Source organism: Siniperca chuatsi, linkage group LG11, assembly GCF_020085105.1.
Source record: "Siniperca chuatsi isolate FFG_IHB_CAS linkage group LG11, ASM2008510v1, whole genome shotgun sequence".
In the NCBI taxonomy this organism is placed as follows: domain Eukaryota; kingdom Metazoa; phylum Chordata; class Actinopteri; order Centrarchiformes; family Sinipercidae; genus Siniperca; species Siniperca chuatsi.
Genome location: NC_058052.1, coordinates 14,036,974 through 14,057,657, shown reverse-complemented (window position 1 = coordinate 14,057,657; position 20,684 = coordinate 14,036,974). Strand labels below are relative to the sequence as shown.

Here is a 20,684-nt window from a genome sequence, read left to right as displayed (position 1 = left end):
ACCTATTGTCTCAAGAAGACTTGTCTCTGGAGAGTTTTTACTCTCAAACAATGCATGCTTGGAAGTATACTAATATGTTAATCATGTTTCTTCAGAGACTTGATGAATTTGATGAGTGAACTCTCAGAAGTACATTCATTCAACTTCTCATTCTTTCATTCATGCTTATAAATTATGAAGTTGTGTGCAAATAAAAACTAGAAATTTTAAGATGAATTAACTTTATTATCAATTCAGTATCAGGTTCTGTATTATGTTTTACAGTGTAGAATTGTGACCTCAAGCAGGCTCGGTTAAGAACTTTATGAGAATAATAAATAATGACAAATTATTGACAAATTATTTGCTGTTACAGAGATTGATTTGGGACGCAGAAAATAAATCACAGTGGTTGGGAAGTATATGAATATGATATTTCCACAACTAACAATTAACTAATATACAAATATTTGAATGGTGGAATCTCGTCCATGAAAACTGCCAGTTGGCCACATCAGGCGTGCACCCCCCTCTAAGCAGCCCTATCAGCTGTCTCCATACTGGTACTGTTGATGATGGCACACCATTTACCAACCAACTAAAAAGACTTTGGTGGCGAGTGCATACATGTAGACAAAGTTGGCATAGTTTTTATCCTGCAACTATCCGGCTGAGCTGAACTGAACCACACTGCTTCTCAGACAGACACTGGGCAGTCCCGGCCGGTACGCAAGGCCGTAAAATCCGTACAAGGAAGTACGAATCGATTATCTGTAAGAGTCCACAGCTACGATATTAGTTCATGCAAGATCTGAGGTGAACGTCAGATGAGTTGGGTCGATAGGATTTGTTTAAAGCGTAGCGAGTATGGCTGAGAGTGCGGACCCAAATATAGTTATAATAGGATGCGGGATGCCAGGTGTAGCATCTGCGCACAGGCTCGTTAAAGCTGGTTTTCATCATGTCCGGATACTTGAAGCGACTGCAAGAAGCGGAGGAAGAATAAAAACAGGCAGATTGGGTGAGCGACTTCATGTGCAGTATATGACCTAGTTGAAGGCGGTTTTAGCAAATCACAAAAAGATATTTTCTCACTAACACTCACTGGTATTTATTTAGCCAGACAGATGTTGAGGTATCCACATTTGATGACTGACTCCCCCCTTTTACAATAAGCTGAAGGGCGCAGCCATCACTACCACCTCCATATTTTATTTCCAAAGAAACAAAACGGAGAGCTCTACGTGATTTATTTATTTGGATGTGTATTATTTCCCAATGATGTTTCAAAGCCCTCTCAACACTGCCAGAAAAGCAGAAACCAGCAAAAAAAAAAAAAAAAAAAAAAACCCAAATTTCCAAATGAAACAAACGCCTTTCTCAGTTCTAACAAACTAACTACAAATAAGGCCTACAACAACAAATCTGAAAAACTCTGAAAACAACAATCCGCAGACCTCGCTGTCAACAGTTTTTATTGAAAAGAGACTTCTGGGAAGACTAATTGAAGCCTGAAATCCTGAAAAGGATATGAAGGTTAAGCAAAAGGAAGGATGAACTGAAACTTTGCACCTCGTTTTGTATGCTAAAATTGCATCCCCTGTTAGCAAACCAGATTTCTTCTCTTTTTTATCATCTGAGCTCCATTGAAATGATCATTTATTTTCAGCATCAATGTTTGCATCAGTGGGATGCAGCTGGACCCAACAGAAGCAGATACTCTCCAAATAAGAAAACAGGCCACAAAAATGATGCAGTTGCACATTTGACAATGTGAAATAAATATTTTGAATGTTAGTGGTAAAGTTAAAGCATGGAGATTCTGCAGGACTGAAAACAAAGCTGAAGTAGATCTATAATGGGAACAAATGATTTGGCCTATGATTTTGATAAATGTGTAATAGTGCAGTTCCCTTTTAAAATAAACAAAATTCTGTTGCGGTGTGATTTCACTGTAATTAATAGAGTAAAACCTGTTGGTTTATTATTTTCTCTGTTACCACACAATCCTGTTTTGACTCTGCAGGTAATAACATTACGGAGATAGGTGCAAGTTATATCCACGGTCCATCTGAGGAGAACCCACTGTTTTGTCTGGCTCGTGACTATGGCCTCCTGGATCCAGAGGCCCTCACCCCAGAGAACCAGGCCATGGACATGGATGAACGTCCTCCCTGGGTTCCCAACTGGTTCAGCAGTTCAGGTCACCAGATGTAGATATGCAACATGTCACCAGCCTGTTTTAATGCATCATATTTCCTATTTTAAGTTATCTGGCTATATGTGTATTACCATTATCCTCTATAAGGTGTCTTGTAGCCTGTCTATTGATTACTTTGTGCAAGTGCAAAAAAAACAACTGATTGTTATTAATATTTTATATTCTGTGGGTGATATGCAGGTCAGAGGCTTAGTGCGGAACAAATGAGTCCTGCTCTGGAGATGTTTTATGAGCTAGTGGATGATACGTCACAGTTTGAAAATCAAGAGGAAACACCCTGGGCCAGTGTAGGACATTTCATGCAATCAGAGGTACATTGTCTTTCAATGACCAAAACAATTTTCCTGGTGCTTAGATCCAGTTGGTGATTTGTTATTTTTTAACAAGGGGGTGGCCCAGTGGGAACACCCCACGTCTACACGTTACTACTTGTCACTTTGATCATGAAGGTGACACTACTCTATAGAGTATATAGCCTACAATATAGTATAGAATTGAATATTTATAGTATATAGTTTAGAGAATATTATATATCAAAGACGCAACTGAAAGAAGGGCGGGACTGAAAGAAAAAGGCGCAATTACAAATCTGCTACTTCAGCACCACGGACAGTGCCATGGATTATCAATACACAGCACAGTTAGGCTACTGATATTTCAGAGCCACGGTCGGAGCCATACATTCTAACTTGCACAAACCTCAGATAAAGGATTAATGATTCAGGCAGACTAGACTAAACAACCCCTCTGTCCCTGTGATCTTTCTGCTACTAGGGGGACCCCCCCTTTCTTAAATTGCCTACTGCCTAGATCTGAGAAGTTATTGATGTGGGTGTTTGGTACTGTGTGCAGGCACGACAGCGAGCAGCAGAGAGGTGGAAAGATGAGGATAAAACCACCAGGGAACTGCTACTGTGTGCGGTCAGTACAATGATGAAGGCGGAGTGCTGTGTCAGTGCAACTCACACCATGGATGAGATAGACCTGGTGGGATTTTGTATGTACAAAAGTCTAGCTGGACTGGACTGCACATTGCCAGGGTTTGTACTTCACCATCATATAAACATTCATACAGTGCATACCAAATAAAGGGTATAAACATATATGTCAGAGTGAAAGCGGGATTGTACATGCTCAGCACTCTTTGCTATCGGTTTACTCTGGCGAGACTCCTCTGTAGTCAAGGGATTCACCACCCAATCAGGTGGTAGCATGCTCTATAAATAAGTAGAGCTGAAACGATTAGTCAATTAATCGATTAGCCAATTGACAGAAACTGAATTGCCTTGTGATTTTTCAAGAAAATGCCATACATTCTTTGGTTCCGCTTTCTAAAATGTGAGGATCTTTTTTTAATTTATGTAAGATTGTTTTGGGGGTGGGGGGGGGGGGGGTTGCTTTTATTTGATAGCCAACAGGAAACATGGGGAGAGAGAAGGGTATTATGTTATGCAACAAAAACCTTCGGCTTGAATTGAATTGGGGACGTTGCAGTTAAATTGTATGAATCTTAACCATTAGGCTTCCAGGATGCCCTCCAGAAAGAAGTAAAATATATTTCACTGGGAAGCACTGTTCCCCATGAATTGATCCTTGTTGCGGTGCTGAGACAGAGCCTTACTGAGATAAACCAATATCTGAGTCCATTAGAAGGCTACGCATGTGCATGCAGGTAACTTTTATTCATGTCTTTTTCTTGCAGCGGCTATGAAGGCATCATCAAGAGCTTGATGTCGGAGCTCCCCACTGATTTAGTGACCTACAATCGGCCTGTGCGCTGTATCCACTGGAGCAAAACAGAGAACGGAGTAAACACTGTGACGGTTGAGTGTGATGATGGGGAGAAGCTTGTTGTTGATCATGCTATTGTCACAGTGCCTCTAGGTAGTCTTCTGCACAAAACTATTGTTCATCTCATCTCTGCATGAAATAGAATGATTGTAAATGAGACGGGACTTCTGTCAAAGTTGAGGAGTTAATTAGTTGTGGGACTATGGTTTTTTGGCAACATTATTTTGGCTATACAGTAGGGGTGGTCGATATGGATCCTCTGTTACGTTATATGCAATTTTATATTACAATATCAACATACAGTACTTTGTGATATAATAGATTGTCTGGAAAATCAAGAGACATTTCAAGAAATTGTAAATAAATGAACTAACCAGATGGGAATGTCTGTTTTTGGCAAAAAGCTAATTAAATATCTGACAAATCAACATACTTAATCACATTGATGCAAAAGTCATATAAACATCAACAAATATTGTTATAAAACTGTCCTTATTGTTGATTTGCAACATTGCCCACAATAGCCTAATATAAATGACATAAATGACGGAGTTACCTCTGTATAAATGGTATGGCAAATTCTCTGACGGTTATATGTCTCCATATAAGCCACCCCTATTATACAGTATGTAAGCATGAACCTTCTTTTTTGACAGGATACCTAAAGAAGCACCATTCAACCCTGTTCTGTCCTCCTCTCCCGGTACACAAGCTGCACTCCATCCAGAAACTAGGATTTGGAACATGCAACAAAATATATGTAGAGTTTGAATCACTGTGGTGGGATGCTGACTGTGAGGTCATCTACCTGGTGTGGAAACATGAGGTCTGTAGTGCTGCCATGAATCACAGAATACAGTTTTCTAAATGTTATTTAGTGTGACAGAATATGTCTAATTTTCCTGTGATGGTTTGCAACTTGGCATCCTTAAATAGCAGGTCTTTGTTGTCAGATTTAATGGATTTCTTCAGCAGAGCAATGACAACTTTTGATTGCCTGTAAAACCCAAAGTTAAGCTACCTATATGCTCCTAATACATGTACCTTTACACTGACCTACTGCACTTACCTGCTGGGAAAAGGCCTGTTATACGTAATGGATGGGCATTTACACCTGACACTAACATTCATCTCCGAGATACTTTTGAAATCAGATCTCTCTTTTCCTTATCAAAATACATGCTACTGCATAAATGACTTCCTCTGATAATATTTCCTTCATAATATTTCATTTAATTAAAAATGGCAGTGAAAATAACCTAATAGTAAGTAGTGTATCACAGATAAATAAACAAAACCTGACTATAAATACACACCCACACACAATAATTGTTTGTTTTACACCCTTTGTGTCTTCAGGAGGACGTTTTGGACCAGATTTCAGATATAAGGAAATCCTGGATAAAGAAGAGGAAACAGATTCACAGATTCAAAGAGCAATGCAGCCATGTGACTCCTTTCACTAATTATGGTTAAACTCTCAGGTGTAGCCATGTTATCTGTGGCTGGATCGCTGGGCATGAGTCAGAGTATATGGAGACGCTTCCTGAGCAGGAGGTCCGACATTCCATCACAGAGCTCATCTGTACATTCACAGGTGAGTCTCAGATCTGTGGTCTCAACCTGTAGCTGCCTCCTAATTGCTAGTATGGATGAAAATGGACAGTAATGCTTTAGCTGATTTACAAAGAGAAGACAATCACAATAAATTACAAAAATACATCACATTAAAGATGTGAGAAATATGATATAAGAAAAGAAAGACTGATGTTGAAATAAAGATAAAATCTCTGCACAAGTTAAATAAAATTGGGAATCAGGTGTATGGACAAGCATCACAGCAGTTCCATACATATTATATATATGTGCGATGGAGGATTTCTGCACCGCGACTTGACAGCGTGCAGCATGGATTCTGCTTAGTCACTTCATGGATGTGTCATAAGAGCATCCCGTGGATATATTATTATGAGCCACTCTGATGTGTATTATGTATTATGTGGATCTGTATTATGATGATCCATCAATCTGGATTTAACATCGTCGTTGTGTGTCGCGTTGCAAATGACACAAAAGTCACTTTGTAAGCCCAATTTGAGCAGCGAGAGCAGCCACACTGAGACGCATCTGTAGAAAGCCGATTTCAAACATTTCAAACCCCCTCCAAATGCAAAAATCATGTGGTGTTTGGCTGTCCAGAATTTCTAAAATCAATCTGGATACAATCTGGATATGCCAAAAAACAGATTTGGGCTGGCAGTCTGAACAAGGCCTAAGTCTGCCAACACAGAGTCTGAGATGTCCTCAGTTGGCCACTGTAAAGAGAATCCCCCTTTTAATTTCCTGTGGTGCCACCTTCTGGCCAAACCATACATATTTGGACTTACTAAGTAAGAATAACAGAGCTGCCTCTCCATTTTTAGCAATGTATGCAGTGAGTGTTACAGCCCTGAGGGCCACAAGTAAGTAGACTTTTAGTGTCTTGTCTATGTCTTGTTGAAAATGTGGCTGCCCTGATTAAAGAGGAGTCAGTTACTGTATAATATTGCTTTAATCTTGATGTGTTAGAGGATCTCAAGATGTCATACATAAGGAGATGAAAGTTCTAATGTAATGTTGATCAATTTACTGCTTTGACAATTGATCCATAACTTTGTTAAACTGATTCTAAACTTGGAGCCAGTATTAAGTTGGCCTGAGTTGACTAAATGAGTTCTGGAGAAATTCCATTCTGCTATTATCCAGAACATGTGGGGGCAGAGTAAGCTTTTTTAGTAGATGCTGTACAAGGTGCTGCCTGTTTTAAGTGAGAAGGGAGGTAGCCAATAGTGATGTACTAGATTCAAAATCCAAAGCATTATTGTGAAATGCATGGAGAACAAGTTGTAATGAAATTCTTAGTTTGCTGTTGCTTAGCTTACTATTATGTGTATTATGTGTGATAAATCAACTACCCTTTTAGTATGAGCACTTCTTGAGATTTTAATGTTTTCTAAAAAAATTTGGAGCCTTGGTCATTTGAGGTCCCTGTCAGCTTAACTGTGTGTGTTCAGGAAACCCTACCATCACCCCAAGGAGAATCCTGCGCTCCCAGTGGTTTCATGACCCGTGGACATGCGGATCTTACTGTCACCCAGCAATAGGCTGTTCAGCGCAGGACCTGGAGAACATGATGGAGCCCCTGCCCATGAAGGGATCACAGTCACAGGTACACAGATGAACATGTTTTATTCACACACAAACACACATGTGCATACAGAGTACACTAACTCACAAAATATGACTTTGGTCAAAAGTTCTCCTAGTTCTAACTGCATGGGTGTGTTTCAGCCCCTGCAGGTGTTGTTTGCTGGAGAGGCTACTCATCCCTGCTACTACTCCACCGTCCATGGAGCTATTCTCACTGGGTGGAGAGAAGCTGATAGACTCATCTCTCACTACTCTTCAGTCAGTCCATGTAGCCACTCAGATCAAAGATTTTGAAAGATGAACATGCTGGATGCATAAAAATATGTCATGTTTTTTCCCCTCTAAATTTACATTAAATTTGATACTTCTCATACAATGGATTTTAATGGGGAACTCCACCGATGTTACACATCAAACTCTGTTTACGGGTCTTGGAGAGTACTACTGCTTACTGTATGTGAAAAAAGTTGTATAAAGCCACGTCATTGAGCCACTTCTTAAAACAAGGAGGGGATGTAGATTTCTATTCTCTCAAAATAACCTGTTTAGCAAGAACCATACAAAATATTAAAGCCTGCTGGGTCTCATATGGCAGTTTTTCACAGTCTGGATTGGCTTGTTTCCCAATAATTATAATAAGTAAATGAAATATTTTCTCCCAAACTTTTTTAACTTTAGGGCAAGCCCAGAAAAGATTAGTCTGGGTCGCCTCACCTGATTTACATTTGTCACAAATAGCTCAAACCTCTGGGAAGATCCGCCTTAATGTTTGCTGAATAAATTAACAGTCAGAAAGAATGTAATTAACACTGCTTTATTAAGCTACTGTGTTTTTTTATGCGAGTAAAAGTTCTATTTATTTATGGGTGTTAGCGTATGTATTGTACAATATTGTAAGGTTACATAATGTTCACTGTGATGGACCCTAAATTGCTGAATTAGATAGCCATTGTCCTGATTTTATTTCTATCCAGTCACCCTGTCAGGTGAGGGTCTAACAAGTTGTTGTCAGGTGATTTGTGTTCTTCTATTTTTGTAAGTGAACCTGACAGCAGCCACATCATATTTCTTGTTTGTATTGCAGAAAGTGCCCTGGGGTCAAGTTGAAAATAAGGGACAATAAATGTGTTTTTCTCAACAAGGGTGTTTCTTTTCAATTTTGGGGGACACCAAGGCAGGATAACCAACCTGCCCTATTGGCATACTACAAGGACCCCGAAAGGATCAGGAGCAGGCTTACTGTATGTCATACTAATTGAAAATTTGTTTGGTAACATGCATGACAAAACACAGTATCAACTGACATGATAAGGGCCTTAAGGTGGGCCCTGCTCTAGTACCTAATCAGGCCCAAGTTGTACTCCAGCATATAAAAACTGTTCATACCACACATAGAGGGACCATGTAGCCACTGAACATTTGTAGAAAAGGTTTCAGTCGTAGTCATCTGGACACTGTTTTCAGAATCAAGACGTTTTGGCTCCCATCCGGAAGTCATTCTCAATTGTGAAAAATGGACTCAGAAATTTAAGCTACTCTGTGTTACATAAGCCCTGCCCTCAGAAAGGAGTCTACCTGAGTATCTGTTGATTACTCTGCCTAGTTTCACCTGAAACTGACCTAATTGTTTCCATGATGGCCCAGTAATCAGTAGGGCCATCACATCTTGATTCTGAAAACAGTGTCCAGATGACTACGACTGAAACCTTTTCTACGATAGAACACTCCTGGACGAATGAGGGACTACACTGTCCCACTGAACACTCGGTGAACCTGGGTTTCAAAAGAAGAAGAGTTTTTCCCTCATCTCAGTCCTTCATAGTTCTCTTTTTAGACTCTGCTGAGGCTGACTGGGGAGAGGTTGAAAGCCCTCAGAGACTGTTTATTATTATGGACAGTGGACTACTAAGTACCTTTGCCTGTGCTTCATGGGGCTGTTATCATCATGACTCCACACATCACCTTGCGCCGTCTCAAGCAGGTCGTTTGCCGTCACTGTCTTGGCATCCCGGCTGCAGAGTGTTTCTCACTAATAATACATCCATGATCCATGGTGTTTCTGTGGGCGCTTCCTGGTTGGATGAAATGAGTGTCAAGTGTTTTTTAGTAGGAAATGTCATAGGTTTATTGAGTTATGAGATGAGGATAGAATATTCGCATTGATTTAAAATAACCACATAAATCTTGATTTCTCTGGAGTTGAGACATCTATTTGATGAAATTCCTCAACAACTGGACTTTGTTACGGCTGTGACAGTTTGTCTGCTTTCCCTTAGTGTTTCCATATGTTGTTCCCCTGCCCTGTCTGTCTGTGTGTGTGTGTGTGTGTGTGTGTGTGTGTGTATCATGTCTGGAGGCATGGCTACTCCTCCTGTCCCTCTCCACTGGCTCCTGACTCCACCACTCTCACTCACCTGAGATCCTTCACCCAATCACTCTGTATACGAGTATATCTACTCGGTCTGTCCAGTCACTTATAGCCAGATTGTTGTTTCAACCACAGTTGTAGTTACTAGCCGGCCAACCATTGCTTTTACTAAGCATTCAGTCTGTTCTTGTTTTGTGTCGTGTAGATCTGCTAACATATGTTTCTGTGCTCCAGGATCATTACTCACCTGCCTGTCCGCCACATGTCTCAGCCACGCCATGGTCGCCTCCATTACCTCACCTACCTGCTTACCTGTTCTGGATCTTCATCCCAGTCTCGCCAAGTTTCACTCATAAATGTGTACACAAATCAAAATATGGCAAATAATGCATTATTGTAATCAGTGATGATGAAAGCGATAGTGAAAATTCTGAATCCTCCTCTCCCCTCAAAAGCTTGTCAGAGGATGAAATTGGTCAAATGGTAATATAGATTCAGAAAGTGAAGAAAATTTGCTTGAATATGAAACATCCCCACTCAAAAGCTTATCTGATGTTGAAAATTAAGTTGACACAATAGAAGACCATGTAGAATTAACCACTGCTCAGGCTTGATCTTTTGGAAATCTTGGGTATACTGAAAAGAAATGCCTCAGAATTCGTAGAACCAGACACCCAAACACCTCAAATGGGGGTAATACCATACAACAAAGACAATACAGAAGTACAGTACCAAACTGGCTGAATGGATAAGACGAGCAGGAGGGATGCAGGGATACGCGATTTTATCATTACAGAGAAGAAAATTTAATGGAGTTGAAATTACACAGCATCGAGGAACAGGATGGACAATTTGAGAACAGCGTTGTCTACTCATAAACATAAATTAACAGACATTGTTAATTTTTAAACAAACCTAGCTGCCTCAGACGGTGTTTTAAATATAGTGTTTAGAGGTCCATCACTGTCCAGTGACGTGTGCACAGTATTAAAAACCTCTAATGACTACAATGCTGAAACATTTCTGAGCGAAATCGAACAAGTAATGCAAAGCAATAACAGAAGGCTTTCAGATGACTAGCTTGTAGTCACTGTCACAGCATCCTTAAACAAACAAGGTGGCGTGAGGCGCAAATTAGGAATGCATACGATCAGATTATTTGAAAGAAACAGGCATGTCTCTATGTCCTATCAATAATTTATGCTTCTCCATGTGTTTAGCGTGCCACATGTATCCGCACATGTCTGAGAATGAAATTTAAGAACAGGCACGACAAATACACGTGTGAGTGGAGGGTTTAATTCAAACCACAAAGTCTCAATAGCAGTAAATTGTGTAAAAATTTGTTGTTGTTGTTAAAATTCTAGTTTTTCACCACAACAATGGCACTAAAAAGATGTAAATGTATCAGACACGTGAACAGCACCACCAGGAAACAGTATGGCCACCATCTGTCATACCCATGTAAGGTCAAGACAGGCCAATTGCCCGGGAAAGGGATGACAACTAAATGCCTAACCCTTACCCTCACCATAACCTAATTCTAACCTAATCCTTAAAAGCAAGTCTTAACCTTCAAACAGCCCTTTGAAGTTGTGAGGACCGGCCAAAATGTCCTCATTTTCCAAAAATGTCCTCTCTGTAGGTAAAAAACGTGTTTCAGTCCCAACTATGTAGTAAGTACAAGTACACACACAACTACAACTAAAGTACACAAACACACACCACCTGCACAGCTTTGTAACACATAGACACACATGCACTAAAGTACACACCACACACACATTCTCGCACACGTGTAAAAGGGTATCTCTAATTTTCTTCATACCCCATGAGGTTATACTTCCTGGATTAGTCACAGACGAGGAGGGGAAGCCTGGCTAACAAAAGTTTAGATAAACAACCACAAATCTGAGTTTAGAATAGATGCAGGTGCGGATGCGACAGCAATACCAGATTCTGAATACCAATTATGGACAGTTTCCAGAACTGAAGAGATCCACTAAAACTCTCTATGGAGCTGGAAGGAACCACCTGCAGTTGAGAGGAAAGGTCTCTGTACCGAAACCAAATAATACAGAGATGCGCATAAGTGTTGACCTGACAAAAATGAATGACTCGGTCAAGAGAGAGAGGCACATGCTTCCCTCAGTCAAGCATACACTTGGACAGTTAGAGAGTGCTAAATGCGAACTCCGGGTTTTGGCTAATCCCCTTATCCAAGGAATCTGCCCTCCTAACGACATTTATCACACCATTCGGTAGGTACTGGTTTTACTGCCTGTGTTTTGGTAAATGATCTGCACCAGAGCATTTCCAAAAGACAATGTCCCAGATCCTGTAGGGCTTAGAGGGAGTATTATGGCAAATGGATGACGTGCTTGTGTACACAGAGTCACAGGCCCTCTACAACACATGCCTGCATGCAATTCTTAAGAGACTCGAGGAAGCAGGAGTCACACTGAAAAGTGAGAAGTGCAAATTCTCAAAAGATTGTCAAGTTCCTGTGGCAGATCATTGATAGGTCCGGAGCAAATCCCAATAAAGTGGTCTCCAGCGTGAAAGCACCAGCTGATGTGAGTGGAGTCAGACTGTTGGGATGGTAAAGCACTTAGGCAAATACCTTCCACACCTAGCAGAAAAGATGCAGCCAAAGATGCAACCACTTAGAGATCTGTTGAGAGCAAAGAACATGGGGAGATAAACAACAGAAAGCCTTTGATAGTATCAAAAAGGATCTGAGTATGCCCCAGGTCTGGTACTCTCAGCGCCAAAGCCCACATAGTGGTTTTAGCTGACGCATCCTCATACGGACTTGGAGCAGTAGTACTTCAGAGATAACAAGACAACCAACTCAAACCAGCAGCATATGCCTCCAGAGCACTCACCAACACAGAGCAAAGATAAGCTCAAATAGAAAAAGAGGCCTTAGTCATTATATGGGCGTGTGAGCAATTCTCTGATTTCCTTGTTGGGATTACTTTCCATGTTGAGACCGACCACAAGCCTCTTGTGCCGCTGCTGGGGTCAAAGAACCTGGATGAGTTACCTCCTCGTATTCAAAGACTGAGAATGAGATTGATGAGGCTCTCATACTTCATCTCCCATGTTGCAGGTAAAAAAAATCCTCTGCTGATGTCCTGCCGAGAGCACTGTGGGGGTCAAAGGTGACACACAGCAGGAGAGAGAGGTCAACCTGTATGTAAACATGGTCATGTCCTGCCTGCCAGCGACAGAAGAGAGTGCAGGAAATCAAGGAGCACCAGGACAAAGATGAAATGCTGTTGCAAGTGAAAAAGTACTGCACTGAGGGGCGGCCAGACAGATGCACGATGGACATAGCTTTCCTACAGTTCACTGGCAAGCTCACAGTAGAAAATGTAATACTGATGAAGGGTAGTAGTCTGGTGATATTGACTGGTAGACACCAGGGCATAGCAAAGTGCCGGTGAGCGTGCCAAACAAACTGTCTGGTGGCCAGGATTGAGCATTTTCAAAGAGACACTACTGCCAACTGAGTTTCCAGACGGTCAGTGCTGATCTGTTTGAGTGGAACAGCAGCTAGTATTTGCTAGAAGTAGACTACTTATAGAAATCACTAAACTCCAACTACAGCAGCAGCAATAATTGAACACTTCAAATCCATCTCTGCCAGACATGGCATACCATCTTAAGTCAGAACCGATAACGCTCCTCAGTTCTCTGCAGATAGTTTCAGACAGTTTGCTGCAACATGGGGATTCACTCACATCACGTCCAGTACACTCTTCCCCCAAAGTAATGCAGAGGCAGAGTGTGCGGTGAGGACAGCAAAGTCTCCTGCAGAAAGGTAAAGACCCATGCTTGGCACTGATGGCTTACCATGCCACTCCCCTGGCCAATGGGCACAGTCCCGCCAAACTGCTGATGGGCAGACGCATCAAAATTACATCTTCCCATGAAGGAGGGGGAACAAAACAGTGGAAAAACTTCAACAGAAGACACATGATGATCATGTTTGGGGTCACTGACACAAAAGAAAAGGGGACGGTGAGGGCACGGGCAGAGAAGCAAAGGTCTTACATTGTTGAGACACCTCAGGGAAACATATGTCAGAAACGCAGCCATCTTGTCACCACACAAGAGCCTACAGCAGAGCAGAGTCATTCTCAGCCAATCCTCAGGCTGAGAGACGCAACCCAGCAGAGAAACCCTCAGAGGTACCTGAAGGACTTTGATAATTGATACTAGTTTAGCTGAACATAGTTCATTAAAAAGTTGAGTTAAAATACTATTTGGCTGAATGGGGAAACAATCTAAAGAAAGTATTTTTCTGTTGAAAATGATATATTGTTTGTTTAAGGTGAAACAAGGTAATAGCGCAAAGGACTAAAAGATTGATAATCTGTAAAAAAGGAATGGAAATATGAGTGTTAAGTAACAAACATCTTCCTAAAGATAGTTATTTGACTGTACATTACTATACAGCACACAGAAAGGAGAATGTATAGTGTTATCAGAGTTTTGTGGTACATCACTGCCACCTGGACAGATTACCAAGTGAACACAAGACGTGTGGTACAAGGTCTCATTTCTACAGTGCTTCAACAGTATCAACCAATACCCGGTCCCAGGCTTCTAAAACGGCTTTTATTTTGAAACTCTTGACCGGAAGACTTTTTTTTGTCGTCGCCTGTCTTTTTCCATCAGAGGAACGGCAGGACAGTTACCAGAGTCAGTGGTGTATACAGCTATTAGCGTAGTAAATTTTATTAGTGCGGAACCAAATTGAACCCAATTGACTATGAGTGTGAAACATAGACTGTATAAAGGTGTGAACGCTAAAATAGTTATAATAGGATGCGGGATGTCAGGTATAGCAGCGGCACAAAGGCTCGTTAACTCTGGTTTTCATCATGTGCGGATACTTGAAGCAACTGCAAGAAGCGGGGGACGAATAAAAACAGGCAGATTGGGTGAGCGACTATGTGCAACGTTACTTACAACTCTGACTGCAGTTTTAGCAAATTACGAAAAAAAAAAATGATGCGGAGCCTCATAGGTTACGGTGAGATTATTTTAAAACCACTTCTCCATTCCCTCCTAGGAAGTTTTGCATTATCTTGCAAAATGTTTTTACATTCCCTCTGATCCATAGAGCAAGGCTGAGCTCTGACAGGAGCATACAGATGAACTATAATGTTTTGAATTAGTTACAGCAAGTCGGCAAGTCTTTTTTTTCATAGGTACGTAACAGTAACTATGCAGGGGTTTTGTGTGTGTGTGTGTGTGTGTGTGTGTGTGTGTGTGTGTGCGTGTGTGTGTGTGTGTGCAGTCAATGACATGGCCGTGCTGTCTAAGCATTGTGATCTAGCTATTCTTTAACTCCTTTGTTGTATATTTGCAACACATGCCAAATCTGATAGAAGCACCGGATATCCTGAATGTCTGGATTTTAAATGCTTTCTCGGTTAATGTTAATACATTAGGAGCTATAAAGAATTCCTGTTGACAGACTAATTGATTAATCAACTAATCGTTGCAGCTGTAATACTGCAGGAGCTTGGACTTGCTTTATGAATGGGGGGAATGCAAAAAGTGTTGTGAGGTAAAACAAGTTAAGGGGAAAAGTTCATTCCCACTGTGACCTTTCAGGGTTTCCACATTTTCTCACTAACCAAAGCAGTATGCATGTATACAGAGTTTTATACAGATATCTTTAGGTTACTTCTGTAAGCATGGGTTCTTTGAGTAGCATTAGTCCCATAGTACAAGAGTATTTGTGTCTTTATCGTAACTATTCTTTAATCTGTTTTTCTGTGGGAAATGGGATTCCACATTAAAACAGATCTTACAGATCCAAGTATTGTCTCACCTCTTTTTTAAAATGTTTTGTTCTTTCTTAACTAAGACCTGGCTATGTATGCTGTAAATCATGTGACTAACTGATACAAGAGAGAATTGTGCAAGGGTTATTCCACTTTAATAACCCTATCATAAACAAACGGCAATAAACTTGCTGTGAAGGAGCAAAAAAACAAAACAACCCAGATTAATAATAATCCTTTTCTGCAACTGCACAATATTTTTCATCTGTAGGTGATAATATTGTTGAGATAGGGGCAAACTGGATCCATGGACCGTCCGAGGAGAACCCAGTGTTTTGTCTGGCCCGTCAGTACGGGCTTCTGGATCCAGAGGCCCTCACCCCACAGAACCAGGCCATGGACATAGGAGGACATCCCCCCTGGGTTCCCAACTTCTTCAGCAGTTCAGGTCACCAGATGTTTTAAAAATCATAACCTATTTTAAGACTGATCTCTCAGATAGTTCAAAGTAATATGACGATAATATGGACCATAGAGTTGAATCAACCTTTCTGACAAACTAAGCAAAAGGTGAATATTCACAATGGTGATTTATTTCATTCTGTGGCAGTTGTAGAAAACTATGTGATTTTAAAATAAAGTACTGTATTTTGGTTATACCCTCAGTAATTGTGTATTATTTATTTGTAGCAGTCAACTGCGAAAAGCATCTAACAAGAATTGAAAAGCAATTATATAATACAGAGGAGAAGCAGATGTTATTTGCCATCTTATGCCAGTCTGGTTATTGATTACTTACTGTAGTGTGTGAGTGAAGTGATGTACTGTAAGTTGGTAAACCTGATATTTTCCTAATTTGTATTCTGTGCGTTATGTAACGTGTGCAGGTCAGAAGCTGACTGCTGAGGACATCAAGCCTGCTACGGAGATGTTTGCTGAGCTGCTACATGAAAGTTCAGAATTTCAGAGTCAAGGAGGAGAACCATGGGCCTGCGTGGGAGATTTCATACGGTCAGAGGTACATTTCTTTCAGTGACTAAAATAATAATACCAGCAGTGTGTTTGCTTGCTACTAATATCTGAGATCAGCTGCCAGCAAGGATCGGCTGGAATATCTCAGATGGTCTTGATAAGAAACTGCATCTTGCAAGAATAAAGAGTCTGTTTTGTTGCTTGTTGTCTGGCGCAGGCACAAAAACGAGCAGCGGAGAAGTGGAAAGATATTGATGCAACCACTAGATCTCTGCGACTGTGTGTGATCAGTAACATGTTGAAGGTGGAGTGTTGTGTTAATGGGTCTCACAGCATGGATGAGGTGGGCCTGGGGGCCTTTGGCCTTTACAAGACTCTACCTGGACTGGACTGCACATTCCCAGGGTGCGTACTCCAACATTACATACATATAGTGCAGCAACATACAATTATTTTAATTATTAATTTCATGAAATCATTATTTCCTACATTTACATATTAATGATTTCATAAGCAAAAGTGGTGTCTTGAAATTGTTTGTCCGACCAGCGACCAAAGGATACCCCATTTATTTTATAGTGACATGAAATAAAGATAGAAACCCATCTTAGTGTTTGTTTTGTTGTACCCTGTTGCAGGTGTTGGTAGTTTTACCTGATACATAAGTACATTATAAGTCTGTAATTAATTAACTGATTGTTTCAGCACACGTGTGCATGCCGTGTAAACAGTATGTATCCGACTGACTTAGACATTGTTTTCTTTCTCGTGCAGTGGTTATGAAGATCTAATCAGAAACTTGATGTCGGAGCTCCCCAGTGGTTTAGTGACCTACAATCAGCCTGTGCGCTGTGTCCACTGGAACAACGCAGAGAAGAGAGAAAACCCTGTGATGATTGAGTGTGACGCTGGGGAGAGAATTGCTGCTGATCATGTTATTGTCACTGTACCGCTAGGTAGAGTCAGATGCGTACATTCACAAACACAGTTTGCTATTTTCCATCTCACTGCTTGAAATGTTGGAAAAGTTTGTGGTACAACTCAGCTTTTAACAGTGAGAACAAAAGTTCTTACTCCTCTAACTTAGTTAGCTTCAGTTTACATTTTGTTTTATGAAAGTGAATTTGACAAAACTTATATTTTGTCAAATTCTTCATCTATAGACTTAAAAGCAAAAAGCAACAACAAAATGTAAGAATTTTTTTTCACAATGGACAGTTCAAAATGAGGTGAAAACAGGATGATTGATCGTGTGACTTTTTTACGTCAGAATTGACATGACACAGGCTTTTTGCTTTGATTCTTTAGCAACATAAATTCAGGCTATTCAGTACTGAGCATAACCTGGTTTGTTCTGTTTCATCAGGATACCTAAAGAAGCACCATTCAGCCCTGTTCCGTCCTCCTCTCCCTCTACACAAGCTGCACTCCATCCAGAGACTAGGTTTTGGAACAAACAATAAAATATTTGTGGAGTTTGATTCACCGTGGTGGGATGCTGACTGTGAGGTCATCTACCTCGTGTGGGAAGATGAGGTGAGACATGTAGTCAATGAATAAAGGTGTACATTTTCTGTAAGGTAAATGCATACACACTGGACTCAATTACAGCTAAAATAAAAAATCAGTAATAAGCCTAGATTTTGATGTAGATATGGCCTATCCAAAGAATATTTCAATAATTAAATCATTCAAACAGACTACAAACTAACGCAGACAGAGACAAACGATAAATAATGAAAAGAGTCTTTTACAAGGACATAGCTTTCCTGGAGGTCGAGACACTTCTCCGGGTCTGAGCTTTGGCACTGTCCATTTCTCCCCAGAGAGATCGCTGGTTCCTTCTGGAGTTACAGGGGGAAACATTACGTTTTGCAACTTTGTGGGGGGGGGTTTGTCCTTTAAAGAACTGCAACACTGCACCCCCCTCTGTGTGCCTGAATGCGTCAGCAGGCAAACGTTTATTTTCACAAAGTGTTTGTGAGTGCTTGAATGCATAAACTGAGCTCCAGGCTCCCACACATCGCTAGAGGGAGGGCTGGCATGGGGGGTTTTCCCGCCACACACTGAACTAGACAGAGGCGGCCTCAGAACAGCTGGCACCTAGCAGTGGGGTGGACTTCTAACTTCTATAACTACTTCTTCCTCCTGGCCAGCTGACTATGGGCCGGGGCCAGTTGACTAGCCTGGGTGTAAGGCCTCAACCACCTTCTCCTTGGCTTCGTACCTTCTTTTCATGGATGCAAGAGTGGACCCTAACATGCAACTATGCCAACAGTTAGCAAAAAATCTAACATGTATGAACACTTGAACGGTCTTTTATCTCTTGTCATGATTCAGAATGACATGGTGGACCAGGTGCCGGATGTACAGAGATCTTGGATAAAGAAGTTGTTTGGCTTCACTGTGCTCAAACCCACTGAAAGGTCAGTAACCACATTATGCACACAAATGCTGTTGCTTGGCTTGCTTGTTTAGGTTGTATTTAATAGGAAATACGAACTATTTGATTAGGAATGCAGTCCTCTTTGTGGTTTAACTTTCAGGTATGGCCATGTTCTGTGTGGCTGGATTGCTGGACATGAGTCAGAGTATATGGAGACACTGTCTGAACAGGAGGTCACACATGGCATCATGCAACTCATCCGCAGATTTACAGGTGAGTCTATATAAGCCACAAGCATTGAGCAACAATAATCCTCCATAGAGAGCGTATTACTTCCACAGCAAGATCTTTATATTTTCTAAAAATGTTTCTGATGATCTGTGTGTTTAGGAAACCCTACCATCACCCCGAGGAGAATCTTGCGCTCCCAGTGGTTTCATGACCCGTGGACATGCGGATCTTACTGTCACCCAGCAATAGGCTGTTCAGCGCAGGACCTGGAGAACATGATGGAGCCCCTGCCCACGAAGGGATCACAGTCACAAGTACCTACATGTTCAAAGTCAAACACAAATGTGTGCATTAAGCATACACACCAGCTCACACAAGGTTTGAGATTCTTTTTTCTAACTATTTGTACTGTTTCAGCCCCTGCAGGTGTTGTTTGCTGGAGAGGCTACTCATCCCTGCTACTACTCCACCGTTCATGGAGCTATTCTCACTGGGTGGAGAGAAGCTGATAGACTCATCTCTCACTACTCCTCCATCAGTCCATCTGAGCTGCCCAAGTCTAAGCTTTAAAAGAACAATACTGCTTTAAAAAAAGAGATTTATAGCTAAAATCTGCAACTTCTTCAAACTGTGATCTCAGGGTTAATTTGGAGGAGTGTGTGGAAGCCTGCTGTTTATTTAAATCAGTCACTTAAAATTTTGGAAAGCCAGTGAGGTGTGATACTGCTGACCTTATACTGTGGATTTCACTGCATTAAAATACACATGGACTTGGATGGTATTGGACAGGCAATCAAGTGATCAAGTAATGATATTGATATAATAATTATGCTATTTCAGTAAATACATTAAGGATACAGCTGTAAATATAAACTGATGAAAGGCCTCTTTGTATATTTTTAGTAAAGAAAAATTAAGGAATTAACTTAAATTTACACATGTAGTAATCTTATTTACAAATCAGCTAATAACAGTTATAGGAATTAATAGTGATTTTGTAACTTCATTGTCTTATTTTAAGACTGATTGAATTTCATACAGTTTTTCAACTTTCTTGTTTTCTAATCTAATTATTGTATTGTAACTGGCTGTAATTAACTATATTATTAATAAATAGAAATGTATAAATAAATGATTTTAACAGTTCTTTCTTAAGTCAGTGAGTAAATGAATGTCCACATTTATGTGCAAAACATTTCAAGTTTCATTTCACTTATTTAAAAAATCAATTGACTAATTATTTTATTGTTTGTAACTCACAATATGTTGCCTTACCTTTTGCACTTGCACAAACTCGGTTCTCACATTATGATTAATTTTGAATGATGAGGTAAGATATGCTTGGCCATAGAAAGAGTGTTTTCCACTTTCTACTTCTACTCAGCTACATGTCACGGGGAAATATTGTCCTTTTTACTTCACTTCAATTATCTGACAGCTTTAGTTACTAGTTACTTTACAAAAGATTTTTGCACACAAAATATACGAAGAGTTTATACAATATGATGTTTTGTTATAATTAGTCGATTCATCAATTAGTCGACTGACAGAAAATTAATTATCAACTATTTTTTATAATCATTTAATTCATTTTCCATGTAAAAACATTTTGTGGTTACAGCTTCACAAATGTGAGGATTAGTTGCTTTTCCTTTAAATAATTTAAATTTATTTTTAATAATTCTGAGGTTTGTACTGTTGTTTGGACAAAACAAGCGTTGTGAAGGTGTTGCTGGGTCA

The 20,684-nt window shown here is 40.4% G+C and overlaps 1 protein-coding gene and 1 pseudogene across 1 annotated transcript; both read left to right on the top strand.

The window, feature by feature from the left end:
* The first annotated feature begins 395 nt into the window (after nt 1-395).
* On the top strand, nt 396-8,318 carry LOC122884601 (annotated as a pseudogene).
* Nucleotides 8,319-14,208: 5,890 nt separating this feature from the next.
* LOC122884600 (peroxisomal N(1)-acetyl-spermine/spermidine oxidase-like) lies at nt 14,209-20,079 on the top strand. Its single transcript, XM_044214711.1, has 10 exons — nt 14,209-14,503; nt 15,627-15,803; nt 16,243-16,373; nt 16,545-16,732; nt 17,102-17,283; nt 17,694-17,863; nt 18,668-18,753; nt 18,874-18,986; nt 19,104-19,258; nt 19,362-20,079. Exons 1-10 carry the CDS (start codon nt 14,332-14,334, stop codon nt 19,512-19,514), a joined length of 1,527 nt encoding a protein of 508 aa, XP_044070646.1. The 5' UTR covers nt 14,209-14,331; the 3' UTR covers nt 19,515-20,079.
* The last annotated feature ends 605 nt before the right edge of the window (nt 20,080-20,684 follow it).